This window comes from Amblyraja radiata, chromosome 2 (genome assembly GCF_010909765.2).
Source record: "Amblyraja radiata isolate CabotCenter1 chromosome 2, sAmbRad1.1.pri, whole genome shotgun sequence".
Taxonomy (NCBI): domain Eukaryota; kingdom Metazoa; phylum Chordata; class Chondrichthyes; order Rajiformes; family Rajidae; genus Amblyraja; species Amblyraja radiata.
In genome coordinates this window covers 110,161,309-110,177,797 of record NC_045957.1, presented here as the reverse complement: position 1 = coordinate 110,177,797, position 16,489 = coordinate 110,161,309, and the positions used below count along the sequence as shown (strand labels likewise).

General features: G+C 45.8%; 1 protein-coding gene across 2 annotated transcripts in view; it reads right to left on the bottom strand.

Moving 5' to 3' along the window:
* LOC116966958 (engulfment and cell motility protein 1) overlaps positions 1–16,489 on the bottom strand; it is a 314,863-nt gene that overhangs the window by 122,222 nt on the left and 176,152 nt on the right. For both annotated transcript variants that reach the window (XM_033013349.1, XM_033013359.1), the window contains one exon: positions 8,033–8,141. In XM_033013349.1, the coding sequence (XP_032869240.1) occupies positions 8,033–8,141 (109 nt within the window). The remainder of the gene's footprint in view (positions 1–8,032; positions 8,142–16,489) is intronic.

Here is a 16,489-nt window from a genome sequence, read left to right as displayed (position 1 = left end):
GACTCGATGGGCCAAATGGCCTAATTCTACTCCTATAATTTGTGAACACTTGTGCTCTATGCTTATTTTATAAAGCCCAAGATTACACTTTTTGCCAGCTGCATGATTAACCAAATTGAATATTCCAAGGAGGAAGCAGCCAGTATCCTGAACTGAGTTTGTACATTGAGTGCTCAGGATGTGTTCCCAAGAACAAGACCGCAAATGGAATCCACACTAAAACGTGTCATTGTAGCACTGTCTATATTAAGATGCTCTCACCTCAGCACAGCTCAATTGGGAGTCTGATGCAAATTCATGCCCTTGCCCAAACCTTGAAGTTTCTTTATTGTACTGTCCACCCTGGCAATGATTTACACTCAGCAAGACGGCCAAGGTGCTGTCCTGAGTCTCATATGACTGGGCTTGTATTAGGTTGCTCCTCCAGGCTGCGTACTCTCCCCTCTCCTTTACTCTCTCTACACCATCGACTGCACCTCCACAGACTACTCTTGTTAAATTTCTCAAGTTTACAGACGACACAACCCTGATTGGACTGATCCAGGATGCGGTGGAATCTGCCTACAGACAGGAAGTGACACAGCTGGTGTCCTGGTGCCATCGCAACACACCTCCCCTTCCCCTCCCCTCCCCTCCCCTCACTCACCATCAACAACACTACAGTCACATCTGTGGAGTCATATAAGTTCCTTGGAACCATCATCTCCCGGGACCTTAAATGGGAGGCCACCATCGACTACATAGTCAAAAAGGCCCAACAGAGGATGTACTTCCTGCGGCAGCTGAGGAAACACAATCTGCCACAGGCAATGATGGTCCAGTTTTATATGGTCACCATAGAGTCTGTCCTCACCTTCTCCATCATGGTCTGGTTTGGCTCAGCCACCAAGCACGACATCCGGAGGCTGCAGCGCATCGTTCGATCAGCCGAGAAGGTTGTTGGCTGCAACCTACCCCCCATTGACAAACTGTACGCTGCAAGGGCCAGGAAGAGAATGGGTAAGATCATCTCTGACCCCTCTCAACCTGGCCACAAACTCTTTTGAAGCACTTCCCCCTGGAAGGCGAATCCGGACTGTCAAAGCCACCACGGTCAGACATAAAAACAGCTTATTTCCAGAAGCATTAGCTCTACTCAACAACCAAAAGTCTGTAGCCTCCTTTTGTTCTGGCATTTTATTTCATTCTTCACATCAGGGGCGGAAATCGCTATCAAAACATGGGGGGGGGGGCACAATTTCTTGGTGGCCGCACACACACGCACGAGGCTTCGGCCGTGGGCCCTGTGGACGCTAACATCAGGAGCTGACCTGGTTGGTGACCGACTCCAAACTCCAACAACAGCAGCTTCGTCCGCCCCGAATCGTGGGGCTTGAATCAGCCCATTCGCGGGACCTTTCATCGCCTAGCACGGCTTTAAACCAGCCGCGGGATCTTCCATCCCCCGGCGGGGGCTTCAACATCGGGAGCCTCGACTGCCTCGACGCAGCAATTTGACTGCGGGGCGGTGGAAGGTCACGCGGCCGATTTTAAACCGCGCCGGGCGATGAAAGGCCCCGCGAATGGGCCGATTCAAGCTCCGCTCTATGATCTTTGCTCCACCAGCACGTCTCCCTCCTCCAATCACCGTGCTCTATCCTCAGTCTCACCCCCTTACATCCGCTTGTGACCGACACCTCCCTCCTCCAATCATCGCACTGAATCATCATGTCCTCCCCCCCCACCCCCCCAACTGCCTGCTGACCGACGCCACTCTCGTCCAATCGGCGCCCTCGATCATCGGTCCCACCCCCACTGTCTCGCGGAAAGCGGAGATTTTTAACAGATTTTTTTTCACCAAATTTAAAAATCCAGATTACAAAACATGGGGGGGGGGGATTGTCCCCCACCTCTCTAAACATGGAGAGGACCTCCCCCCACTGTCCCCCCCCCCAGGATTTCCGCCCATGCTTCACATGTGTAAATTATAATGTTTTATTTTTAATTGTCTCCTGTATATCGTGTTGGTACTTGTGAGCAAAGCACCAAGGCAAATTCCTTGTATGTATACATACTTGGCTAATAACATTTATTCAATTCAATTCAATATATTCAATTCACTGAAATTTAGACGGATGAGAGGGGATCTTATAGAAACACTGCCTACACACTAGAGGCAATTATACAGACAATTAACCTACAAACCCTCAAGTATTTGGGATGGGGGTGGAGGCCGGAGCACCCGGACGGAGCCCATGCGGTGACAGGGGGAATGCGCAAGCTCCGCACAAATAGCGCCCCGAGGTCAGGATCGAAGTCGGGTCTCTGGCAAGGTGAGGCAGCAGCTCTAACAGGTGTCAGGGGTTATGGGGAGAAGGCAAGAGAATGGGATTAGGGGGAAGAGATTGAATGGCAGAGTAGGCTTGATGGGCCGAATGGCCTAATTCTGCTCCCCATCACTTATGACCTCACTAAACCAAGTTCTGGGTAGTTCTGATCTGTGGGAACTGGTAAGAACTGGAGGTACTAGTAGGCAGCAGTGATTGGCACTGGGTTCCTGGTACAGCAGCTCGCAGCAGCAGGTAGGGCACGGGTTCCACATGCTTCCAAGAGAGCAGCAAGCGGCCTTTCATTAAAGAACGTGGCCTTTGTATCTGTGAGAGTTCTTACTACAGGATGGAGAGTGGATCTGCTCCTGAGCAATGCTAAGCTGGGTGCAAGTGTAGATATATGATGTGGTTCCATTGGGCAAACCTGAATGAGCACCTTAATGATATTGGCTAGTGGATCTAAAACGAGCTCAGTTGCAAAAAACAAAGTGTGGCCGTGACTGGAAAGTTGTTTGCAGGGGTTGGAGTCATGGAGTGATATAGTGTCATACAGCATGGAATGGAGTCTTCAACCCAACTTGTCCATGCCAACTTGGTGCCCCATCAATGTTCCCCCATTTGCCCACGTTTAGCGCACCTCAGTAGTTGAACCTATCTCAACTACTTAGCCTGGCTTAGATAGTTCATTATAACTATCCACCCTCTATGTGAACAAATGAGCACATGTTAATGGTTTGCACTCGGTCACAGAAGGAATGATTTAGTCAATTGTCATTGATAGCAGAAGTAGCACAGTGACTGATGGTGAGGAAGGAGATGAGTGGTAAGGTGGCTCAGCGGTAGAGTTGCTGCCTTACAGCGCTTGCTCCGCCAGAGACCCAGGTTCGATCCCGTGCTGTCTGTACGGAGTTTGTACGTTCTCCCCGTGATCGCATGGGTTTTCTTCGAGATCTTCCGTTTCCTCCCACACTCCAAGGACGTACAGGTATGTAGGTAAATTGGCCTGCTAAATGTAATAATTGTCCCTAGTGTGTGTAGGATAGTATTAATATGCGGGGATCGCTAGTCGCCGCGGACTCGGTGGGCCGAAGGGCCTGTTTCCGCGCTGTATCTCTAAAACAGAAAACTAATGTCAGGCTGAAGGGAGATAGCTACAAATTTGTCAACCATAAAATGGCAAATGTAAATCAATCCAGAAGGGAGGGCCAATGCATTGGAGAGGGAAATCCAGACAATGAATACGCAAGAAGGCTCCCCAGCCAAAACATCGCCTATTCATGTCCTCCAGAAACACTGCTTGACTCGTTGAGTTACTCCAGCATTTTGTGTCTGGTGCAGGGCTGCACAGTGGAGGCAGAGCAGCACCGTGGCGCAGGGGTAGAGTTACTGCCACACAACGCCAGAGACCCGGGCTCGATCATGGCTACGGGTGCTGTCTGTACGGAGCTTGCACATTCTCCCTGTGACTGCGTGGGTTTTCTCTGGGTGCCCTGTTTCCTCCCATATTCCAAAGACGTACAGGTTTTGTAGGTTAATTGGCTTCTGTAAATTGTAAATTGTCCCTTGTGTGTAGGATAGTGCTGGTGTACGGGGTGATCGCTGGTCAGCGCGGACTCGGTGGGCCAAAGGGCTTGTTTCCGCGCTGTATCTCTAAACTAAAGTGTTCTGCAGAATGAATATGCAAGGCAATCAGGACACAGAGAAGTGGTTGGGAACAGGCAGATGTTGGCTGGGAGGAGTGCAGGTACAGGATGGTTTAAGCAGCTAACAGGGCACCTGCTATTATTGGCCTGAGCACAGAACACAAGAGCAGGCGGGTCACATTGTAACTTTATTAAAAACATTAGGACGACCAGAACTCGAACGTTGTGTTCAGTTCTGCTCATCCATCAAAAAGATAGCGACAACACATCCCAGGTTGCATGGAAGATTTATGAGGATGTGTTAGAGGACAACGGTTACCAGGAGACTGGAGAGTCATGAGACTGCAGGTGCAGGATTCTTGAACAAAACACAAAGCCCTGTTGGAACTCAACAGGCCAGGCAGCGTCTGTGGAGGGAATGGACAGACAAGGGTCTCGGTCGGGACCCTTCTTCACACTGCTGAAGAGATTGGCTGCATTGGAGCTGCTTTCTTTAGAATCAAGGAAGCTGAAGAGAGATCCAGTGAGATGTGGATTGGACTGAGCAGCCCAGACCATCACGCAAACCAACCTCCCTTCCGACCACTCCATCTAGCTCAAGCTGCCTCAGCCAGGCCACCAGCATAACCAAGGACCAGTCTCACCGTGGTCATTCTCCCCTCTGCAATCAGGCAAGAGGTACAGAAGTTTGAAAACACACACCTCCAGATTCAGGGAGAGTTTCTTCCCAACTTTTATGAGGCAACTTAACCATCCTATCACCAACCAGAGAGCGGTCCAAACCCCCCATCTACATCATTGGAGACCTTCAAATGAATTTGTATTGGACTTTACTGGGCTTCATCTTGCACTAAACGTTATTCTCTTAATCCTGTATCTGTACATTAGTTCAGTTCAGTTCAGTTCAGTTTTATTTGTCATATGTAGGTTAACACATGGTCAACGGTACAATGAAATGTGTTTAGCTTGATTGTAATCATGCAATATCTTTTCTCTGGCTGGATAGCATGCAACAAAAAAGTTCTTTGCAGTACCTCATTACACCTGGCAATAACAAACTAAACTTACAGTGAACAATCTATGGAGGCAAGAGAGGTCAAACATCTACCTCCTGTTCTGAATGGTACAATCATTTTAAACAAAAATAAAAAGATACCCTTTTCCAAAATAATTTACAATTTTCAAAACAAACATTGATGATTTTTCTATAGCTATATTTAAGAGGGAGTTAGATGTGGCCCTTGTGGCTAAAGGTATCAGGGGGTATGGAGAGAAGGCAGGTACAGGATACTGAGTTGGATGATCAGCCATGATCATACTGAATGGCGGTGCAGGCTCGAGGCCGAATGGCCTACTCCTGCACTTATTTTCTATGTTTCTATGTTCTTCAGACTTGACTGCCTAGAAAACTGTCTTTAATTTATCAAGAGTGTGTGATTCTTACAAGGTGGGAGAATTCTGACTGATCAATGGGGGTCGAGTATTGCTTTGGTCACAATCTTTTGGATTCTGATCTCTTTTGATTGAAAGATACAGCATGGGAACAGGCCCTATGGGGTGATAACTGGGTCGGCACAGACTGGGTTGGGCCGAAGGGCTTGTTTCCACACTATATTTCTAAAGTAATCTAAATTAAAAGGCTATTTACCCAACTTAGCATCAACTGATGATTTTAGAAACAAGGAACTGCAGATACTGCAAGTATAGGACACAAAGTGCTGGACTATCTCAATGGGTCAGGCAGCATCTCTGGAGAAAACGGACGGGTGGCAATTTGGGTTGAACCATTCTTCAAACTGATTGTATCCTCCCATCCCAAGCAGGTTATAGTGAATGTTGCGATACTGAGAGCCTGGTTATGGCTGCAGCAGATGCCAAGAGACCATATCCATCATGCATTCATTTATTAAAGATGCCCAATGGTTCACGAAGAGAAGTCAAGCTCCCTGTCAACGCCTCTGCACCTTAGCAGCATTCACATGAGTCCCTCTGGACTTGGAACACATTTTCAAATCATTTATTTAAAACTTCAGCATATGTGAAAATAGCTCTTTGTAAAGACTTGAAGAGCCCTTGATTGAAAGGAAAATAAATTAACCATGAAACCACGAAAATCTGCCAACCAATGCTTTTACAATTGCACTGACTGTCATTTAATCTGAAGAACATGCAACTCTGGCTTACACCTCTGCTTTAAAGTAGTTAATAAACTTTGCTTGACAGATGTGATCTCTGAGACACATCTGCTTCAGAAAGCAGTTGACTCCCTTGGAGTTTTCATTAATTCACCAAACAAAACTGTGATCTGAGGCAAGCATATCCCTCCATAAAACAAGAGGCCAAATGTATTTGTGTGTTCCACGTGTGGTCTAGATCTATCTGGTTATTTTCACTACTTCTGGAGGCAATACAAAAGCCATTGTAAAGAGAAGATAGACACAAAATGCTGGGGTAACTCAGTGGGACAGGCAGCATCACTGGATGGAAGGAATGGGTGATGGTTCGGGTCGAGACCCTAAGAGGATGCACTGAGCAGATTTGATGACAGAACGTGTGTAGGAAAGAATTGCAGATGCTGGTTAAATCGAAGGATATGGATTATATACTTATGTATATAAGGATTGGTCTTTACATCATATTCAGCGCAGACATTGTGGGCCAAAGGGCCTTTCCTGTGCTGTAATGTTCTATGCTCTATATTTAAACATGTTATGTGTATCACATGAATTATACTGAATGTTATGTTACAGTGTAATATACTTAATTTGCTTTGGACTGTGAGTAAGAGATGTGGCAATATTTAAAAACCTGTCATCACTCATGCATTTTGTTCATTTCACATCCGAATCAATGCATCGGAATAATGCAAAATTCACTAGACCATGTGTACAAATTGAAAGCATAGTAATTTTACAAAACATTTTCCAAATTAACTTATCGGCCCTTGACTTGACCAACTTATCTTCTAATGTTTCAAATCTATGTATACTTTTCAAATCAATGTATCTGAATCTATCAGATAGCCCATTTGGACAATTTTCCCGATGACACACACCCCACCTATCAGATGCTGGGAGTTACAATAGACAATGACAACTTAACAATTAACTCCCTGGAGCACAACAGAAATTAAACTATTTGTCATTCCAATGCCTCAGAAGGTCGACCTGGAAGAGTTTGGTGCTCATCCTTGGGTAGAGAGAAGGAATTCCACATGTTTACAACTGTTAGGAGTGTCAAGTCAAGGGTTCACTTTCTCCTTTACCCCCTCCATCGACTCCTGCGCAATGCCACTCTTCATTTATTCTTGATTAACCTGAAAAATCTACAATTATTCCCAACTCCCAGTCCCCCCTGGCCATGTGCCAATTCTGGACAAATTCCATTCTCCCATTTGCTCCCTACAGTCCTGCATAAAACAAAAATATTCCAACTTCCCCGGACTTTCTACTAGTTCTGAATCACTTCAGTTCAGTTTAGTTTATTTTCACGTGTACCGAGGTACAGCGAAAAGCTTTTTGTTGCGTGCGAACCAGTCAGCAGAAACTACACTGTGGACGGCTCGATTGTAATCATGTATTGTCTTCCTGCTGACGGGTTAGCACGCAACAATAGCTTTTCACTGTACCTCGGTACACGTGACAATAAATTAAACTCAAACTCAAGTGTGAAACTTTGACCTGCACATCCCCCCTGAAGCTGATCACCTGAAATAGGCGATGCAGGTATCCAATAGTGGGAGAGAGTCTTGTGTGCAAATCTATTCACTGCTCTCAGTGGTAATTTGTTAAAGTAATAACAGTATGAATGTTAAACCAATATATTTCACTGCATCTTTTCTTTTAGACGGTATTGATGCCAATAAGTTCCTTCTTTGAAATCTGGAAAGGGTGCAGAGAAAATTGACGAGGATGTTGCCGGGGCTCGAGGGCCTGAGCTATACGTTGCGGCTGAGCAGGCAGAGGTTGAGCAGGGCTTAGGACAAGATGGGCTGAAGGGCCTGTTTCCATGCTGTATGACTCGATGACACTTTACACAATATTTCGACTTAATCATTTTAGCTATAAGATGGTAACTTACGTAGTTCTCCCACTTTGAGGATTTCACACAGCATCCTGGTGAGTTCAATGCTGCTTCGACCAAATGGGCACTCATGTTTATCTTCTCGACTGCTGTTCTCCAGTACGATCTGTCAGAAATCACAGCACAGGAAAAATTACACAACCGTCTTCTAAATTGCCAGGTCACAAATGGTAAGAAGCAAAGGGTCTGAATGAGTCGGTGAGCATAAGTACATAAGGTAAGTTCATAAGACATAGGAGCAGATTTGAGCCACTTGGCCCGTCGAGTTTGCTCCGCCATTCAAACATGGCCAACCACGGGCGGCACAGCGGTGGAGTTGTTGCCTTGCAGCGCCACAGAACCGGGTGTGATCCTGACTACTGGTGCTGTCTGTATGGAATTTATACGCACTCCCCGTGACCTGCGTGGGTTTTCTCCAGTTTCCTCCCACACTCCAAAGGTTTGTCGGCTAATTGGCTTTGTAAAATTGTAAATTGTCCCCAGTGTGTGTAGGATAATGTCAGTGTGCGGGGATCCGCTGGTCGGCGCGGACTCGGTGGGCCGAAGGGCCTGTTTCCACTCAACCCCATTCTGGTCATGGAGCTGCGTCACCTGAACTGCAGGGACCACTCACATATATTGCTTGTATTTTAAAACTTATGGTTTCCAGATTCAATAGACCACAGACAATAGACAATAGACAATAGGTGCAGGAGTAGGCCATTCGGCCCTTCAATGTGATCATGGCTGATCATCCACAATCAGTACCCCGTTCCTGCCTTCTCCCCATATCACCTGACTACACTGTCTAGTCAGCCCTATCTAGCTCTCTCTTGAAAGTATCCAGAGAACCGGCCTCCGCTGCCCTCTGAGGCAGAGAATTCCACAGACTCACAACTCTCTGTGAGAAAAAGTGTTTCATTGTCTCCGTTCTAAATGGCTTACCACTTATTCTTAAACTGTGGCCCCTAGTTCTGGACTCCCCCAACATGGGGGGTATGTTTCCTGCCTCTAAGCGTGTCCAAACCCTTTATAATCGTATTTGTTTCAATAAGATATCCTCTCATCCTTCTAAATTCCAGAGTGTACAAGCTGGAATTCATTGGATTGGTTGGGTACATGCATGTTGGATTAGTGTAGTGTTGGATTAGCCCGGAGTCTAGCAATCAGCAGCCTGTATTATTGCTTTGAAGGCTAGCTTGAATCCCACCACAACAATTGGTATCATTTAATGTCATGTAGCTAAAGAAACCTGGAATTAAAATGCTAGTCTCAGTATAAGTGGACACAAAATTATCACATTGATGGAAAAGCCTATCGTTCAATGTTCTTCAAGGAATTCTGCTGCCATTTCCCAGCCTGGCTAACTTAAGACCCCAAGCTAACAGTAATACAGTTTAATGTCACCTGCCCGCTGAAAAGGTTAAGAACATTTATCGGTTCAGTGTGAATTTAGAATGGACAATAATTGCTGGCTCACTTTTCCCCCCAAAATTTAAAAAAATAAGATGGATAATGAAAGCACACATTCTTCAAACAACAAAACAACAACAAGATGCTGCCCGTCCCGCTGAGTTACTCCAGCATTTTGTGTCTACCTTCGATTTAACCAGCATATGCTGTTCTTTCCTACACAAAACAACAGAAATGTCCAAAACTGCTTCACAGTAGCAACGCGCTTCAAGAGAAATTTGGCACCAATCTACAAAATGGGAGGATAATCAGAGACAATATTTGGAGTGCATCCAATGGAATAACGGGGAGAGAAGGAAGGAACTACAGATGATTGTTTAAGAAGGAACTGCAGATGCTGGAAAATCGAAGGTACACAAAAATGCTGGAGAAACTCAGCGGGTGCAGCAGCATCTATGGAGCGAAGGAAATAGGCAACGTTTCGGGCCAAAACCCTTCTTCAGACTGAACAGGTTTCTCCAGCATTTTTGTGGAACTACAGATGATGCTGGTTTACACTGAAGATAGGCACAAAATGCTGGAGTAACTCAGCAGGTCAGGCAACATCTCCGGAGAAAAGCAATAGGTGACGTTTCGGGTTGGAACCCTTCTGCAGACTAGGGAGGGGGAGTTATAGAGCTGAAAAAAGCAATGGAAACAGGGAGAGGAAAACAATAGTGGGAATTTTAAAATTAAGGCACGGCTTTACTGAAAGCCTTGCCAAAAACGCACGGGGATAAACACTGAACTTGAGATGACATGAATTAGTCCGAGTTTGCAAATTTATGGAGGGTAGAACAAAGGATGCTGAATAGTGCAGGATTAGAACAGTCAAGGCTTGGATGAGGCTGCTGAAGTGGTGGGACCAAGTAAAACAGGCAGACAGCAGTGATGCAGCAGAGAGACATAGTCTGAACCTCAGCTCAGGACAAATACAACACCAAGGTTGTGAAGTACGGAATCAAGGGACATGGGGGGAAAAGCGAGAACAGGGTGCTGATTTTGGATGATCAGCCATGAACATATTGAATGGTGATGCTGGCCTAATCCTGCACCTATTTTCTATGTTTCTACCAATTTCCATTTTTGGGGGAAGATCCGTAGGAAAAACCTTGCTGCAAGGATGAAAAACCACAGCCATTGTGTTGATGCGAGAAAACCTGTGATCCTCCAATAAAGAGATGTGACACTTCATCGCTACATTTACCAATAAAGGATCAAAAGAGTGACGTGACTGAGCTGGGTGTAGCCAGTATAAATGTGAGAACTGACATTGATTTTCAGATGGAAAGACGCAAAATGCTGGATTAACTCAGCGGGTCTGGCGGCACCCTGGGAGAAGATGGAGAGGAGACATTTCAGGTCAGAACCCTTCTTCAGACAGATAAGGCCCCCGACCTGATACATCGCCTATCCCATGCTCTCCAGGGATTCTGCCTGACCCGCTGAGTTACTCCAGCACTTTGTGTCTCTCCTTGCTAAACCAACATCTGCAGTTCCTTGTTCCGACATTAATTTTAAGACTGCTGATGATCGGTTTGTGAGGGGAGGAGAAGGTGTGGCAATGGCAGGTGAGGGGCAGGACAATTATTGAACCTTGGAAGCCACTAGAGATAATGGTGTGGGGATGGGAAGAGAGATAGTAACAGACCTGGGCAATTGCGGTCCCATCACATTTAACAGTGAAGACAGGTGGAAAATAGCGGTGTGGGCAAACAGATGGTGACGTTGGAAAAGAACAGATTATATTTGTACATGATGTTAACAAATAACTTTTGATAAGAGGCATGTTTGCACTATAAGGCCAGGCACCAGAATGGGGAGGGGGGTTAAGCAAACACTGAACAAACAATACAAGCTTGATTTTGGGTGGCTGTCGCTGCCAGCTCTGATCTGTTCCCTCTCCCCTGACTCTCAGTCTGAAGGAGGGTCTCGACCCGAAATGTCACCTATTCCTTTTCTCCAGAGATGCTGTCTGGCCCACTGAGTTACTTCAGCATTGTGTGTCCATCTTTGGTGTAAACCAGCATCTACAGTTCCTTCCACCACATGAATTTGGGTGGCTGCACAACAGGCAACTTGATAAAGATCCCAACACAGAGTGTCTTTTACGAAGGAATCATCATCATTGTTGAAAACATTAGTGACGCAATGGGGAACGGTGACGGACGCACCACACATCTCTGTCCTCCAGTTCCTGCGGACTTCCGCCGCTGGAAGTATAGGATTTTGGTGTGTGTGCTTTATCATCGTTCCTTACAATGCTGTGTACGACAGTGATCGCAACTTCTACTGAAGTGTGGATGGCCGTTGGCTCACTAGAAGCTCATCTGCCCTTTGACAGGTGTTGTTTTTGGTCCTGCTGGGGGTCCACAGCCCCCTCCTCACCTGGCAAACCAGGTGGGGGAGACGGTTTAGTCGCGGACTATCCGACCATGGAGCAGGTAGCACGGGATTACATGGTACCTGTGGCGGGGGGAACCCCCCCCCAACCTGACCTGGCAAGGAATGGTGCAGACAAAGAACAGATTATTGCAATGACCAGAGAGCAACCTGAACTATTCACATACAACTCCAACCAGACTTTTATCTGAAAAAGGGTCTTGACCCAAAACATCACCCATCCCTTCTATCCAGAGATGCTGCCTGTCCCGCTGAGTTACTCAAGCATTTTGTGACTATCCAGGCTTTTATCACCCAGCAGTGCCGAAAGTGGCCCCTGAATGTGTGTACAGAAAACGGAAAATAATATTTAAATACAGAGGGCTCTCATCTTGTATTGAAAAAACATATAACATCATTGAGGGATTGGACACGCTAGATGCAGGAAACATGTTCCCAATATTGGTGGAGTCCAGAACCAGGGGCCACTGTTAAGAATATGTAGTAGACATTTAGAACTGAGATGAGGAAAATCTTTTTCGCACAGAGAGTTTGTGGAATTCTCTGCCTCCGAAGGCAGTGGAGGCCGATTCACTGGATGCATTCAAAAGAGAGTTAGATAGAGCTCTTAGGGCTAGAGGAATCAAGGGATATAGGGAGAAGGCAGGAATTGGGTACTAATTGTGGATGATCAGCCATGATCACATTGAATGGCGGTGCTGGCTCGAAGTGCCGAATGGCCTACTCCTACACCTATTGTCTGTCTATCTATGAAAACACGGCAAAAGTCCTAAAGTCTTTTGATGTCCCACAGCTTAGTTTAGTTTAGAGATACAGCATGAAAACCGGCCCTTTGTCCCACTGAGTCCGCACCGACCAGTGATCCCCACACGTTAACACTATCCTACACACACGAGGGACAACTTACAATTTTATCAAGTCAATTAACTTACAAATCTGTATATCTTTGGAGTGTGGGAGGAAACCGGAGGACCCGGAGAAAACCCACGCAGGTCACGGGAGAACGTACAAACTCCGTACAGACAGCACCCGCAGTCAGGATCAAAACCGGGTCTCGGGCGCTGCATGGCAGCGACTCTACCACTACGCCACCGTGCCGCCCCTTTGAGATAAGACTGAGGTCTTAACTTGCTCAGTCTGTATAGTCTGTATACTTGCTCTAACTCGGTAATACACTATTGCATCATTCCCTACAACTGAACAAACATTAAACTGCATCAATTATATGCATTCCTGGCATCAGATCTGTGCATATTTTGACAGACTGTCATCTAATTATTTTATCCAAGTTCCAAATGAGACAGAGATGTAACTGGGTACCATAATTGACTGCCTGCCTTTCAGACTTGGTTTCAGCTGAGCTGGAAATATCAGTTTGCCCACACGTAAAGGATCCAATTGTTCCCACCCTCCCCCATGCTCCACATCACCACCCACTCCTAAGGGAAGTGAAGACACCACAGTTATCATTGGAGCTCACCTCGATTCACAGGGTTACAGCACTTGACAAGTCCCGGAGTTGATTGATGTCCTCAAAGCCAATGCAGTATTTCATTTTGAAGTCACACTCTTCAACCACCCCCTCCCTCCCTGAGTTCATACATGCATACATGAATTGTATACAATGTAGAACCACTCCAGGCACTGCAATTTATGCTCTAATCAACCACATCAGCTCTTAAAAATAGGCATCAGAATATCCACTATATATTCAAATCACCAATGAAGACATATTGCAGGTCAGGACAGCACAGCAAACAAATATTTTATTTGCATCTGTACAAAGCAACAAATAATGTGAAGTGATCTCCTGGCAACACGTTCACAACTCAAAGCCCCATTTTGATTGAATTTCCAGTTTCAGGATATTCAATCACAGCTTTGGTTAAGCTGCATTTGGAGTACCGTGTGTAGTTCTGGTCTTCCCATTACAGGGGCTTTGGTGAGGCTGCATAGGAGGTTTACCAGGATGCTAGACACAAAAAGCTGGAGTAACTCAGTGGGTCAGACAGCATCTCTGGAGAAAAGATATAGGTGACGTTTTGTGTCGAGACCCTTCTTCAGACTGAGGCAGGGGAAAAGGAAACAGGATGCTATGAGAATGCAGGGTGACTTGGACAGGTTGGGGGAGTGGGCAGATGAAGTTTAATGCGGATAAATATGAGGTTATCCACTTAGGTAGCAAAAACAGAAACGCAGATTACTATCTAAATGGCGTCAAGTTGGGAAAAGGCGAAGTACAATGGGATCTGGGGGTCTTTGTACATCAGTCTATGAAAGTAAGCATACAGGTGCAGCAGGCAGTGAAGAAACCGAATGGCATGTTGGCCTTTATATCAAGAGGAATCGAATATAGGAGCAAAGAGGTTCTTCTGCAGTTGTACAGAGACCTAGTGAGACCACATCTGGAGTATTGTGTGCAGTTTTGGTACCTTAATTTGAGGAAGAACATTCTTGCTATTGAGGGAGTGCAGCGTAGGTTTACAAGCTTAATTCCCGGGATGGAGGGACTGTCATATGTGGATAGAATGGAGCGGCTGGGCTTGTACACTCTGGAGTTTAGAAGGATGAGAGGATATCTCATTGAAACATATGAATGAATGAATGAATGAATGAATACGTTTATTGTCATTGCACAATACTGTGCAACGAAATTCCATTACATCTCCTCCGGTTAAAAAAATACAAACACGACAACCATTGACACATATGTACACTTATTAGTAAAAATAATAAATAAGTATTTAAAAATAATTTAAAAAGAATGTTGCATTTCTTGGAATTACATTTTGCTTCCCTAGTGTTCTCTGTTGGAATTAAGCTCTTTTATCGCACATGGGTAGAAACTATTTTTTAGTCTTCAGAGACCTGAATCGCCTCCCAGAGGGTAGCAGAGTGAAAAGGTGGTTGGCAGGGCTTGGACACGCTAGAGGCAGGAAACATGTTCCCGATGTTGGGGGATTCCAAAACCAGTAGCCACAGTTTAAGAATAAGGAGTAAACCATTTAGAACGGAGACGAGGAAACACTTTTTCTCACAGAGAGTGGTGAGTCTCTGGAATTCTCTGCCTCAGAGGGCGGTGGAGGCAGGTTCTCTGGATGCTTTCAAGAGAGAGGTAGATAGGGCTCTTAAAAATAGCGGAGTCAGGGGATATCGGGAGAAGGCAGGAACGGGGTACTGATTGGGGATGATCAGCCATGATCACATTGAATGGCGGTGCTGGCTTGAAGGGCCAAATGGCCTACTCCTGCACCTATTTTCTATAAGAGGAAAAAATAGCGGTGACATAGAGAGATATAGAACAAATGAAAGAAAGACATGCAAAAACTAACAATGATAAAGGAAACAGGCCATTGTTAGCTGTGGGCCAGGTGAAAATGAGAATGCTGCCTGTATTAGAGGGTTTCAGCGACAAGGAAATGTTGGATAAACTTGTTTTGTTTTCTCTGGAACATCAAAGATTGAGGGGAAATGATAGAAGTATAACATTTTGAGAGGAGAGCAGTCAGAACCTTTTTCCCAGGGTGGAGAGTGCCAACACTAGAGGGCATAGCCATACAGTGAGAGGGGGACAGTTTAATGGAGATATGTGGGACATGTTTTTTTTATACAGAGAATGTTGGGGGTCTGGAAAGAATTTCCAGGGGTGGGGTTGAGGCAGATACAATTATGGTGTTTAAGAGGCATTTATAGATAGGCACATGTAAGTGCAAGGAACAGAGGGATATGGAAGACCAACTCTTATCTAGCTGCATATAATACATATCCCACCACGTGCCTGTCCAAACATCAATTCCCTGGGGAACAAAAGCTGAAGATTGCTGGGTGTGGAGAGGGACGATGGTTCGCGGCACGACAGAAGTGGAGGAGGAAACGGTTTCAACGGGCCGTTGTGGCCAACTGTGGACTGTAAAATGGCGCCTCTTGCATGTGGACTCGATGGGCTCCTCTGTGTGCATACTGCACTGACTGGGGGCAATTGTGCTCATGCACGGGGATAGTGTGCAAAAATGTAATTTCATTGTATCTGGTACACGTGACAATAAGGAAACCATTGGATCAAGTACAGGCAGATGAGATCAGTTTAATTAGGCATCGTGTTCTGCAAAACATCGCGGGGCATGGAAAACATCCAAGGGTCTGTTTCCTTCGGCCCAACTTGCCAACACCGGCCAACATGTCCCAGCTACACGAATCTCACCTTGGTCCATATCCCTCCAAACCTGTCCTATCCATGTACCTGTTAACTGTTTCTTAAACGTTGGGAGAGTCCCAGCCTCAACTACCTCCTCTGGCAGCTTGTTCCATACACCCACCACCCTTTGTGTGAAAAAGTTACCCCTCAGATTCCTATTAAATCGTTTCCCCTTCACCTTGAACCTACGCCCTCTGGTCCACGATTCCCCTACTCTGGGCATGTGCATCTACCCGATCTATTCCTCTCATGATTTTATACAGGGTACGTCCCTGTTCCATGTTCTTTTAGCAAACTAGAGCAGGCAGAGATATCTGAAATGTCCTGTGCCTGCCTCTTTTCCAGCTTTCTCCTCCCTACTACAATCAATCTGAAGAAGGGTCCTGACCCGAATCATCACCGATCCATGCACAGTTTTAATGGGC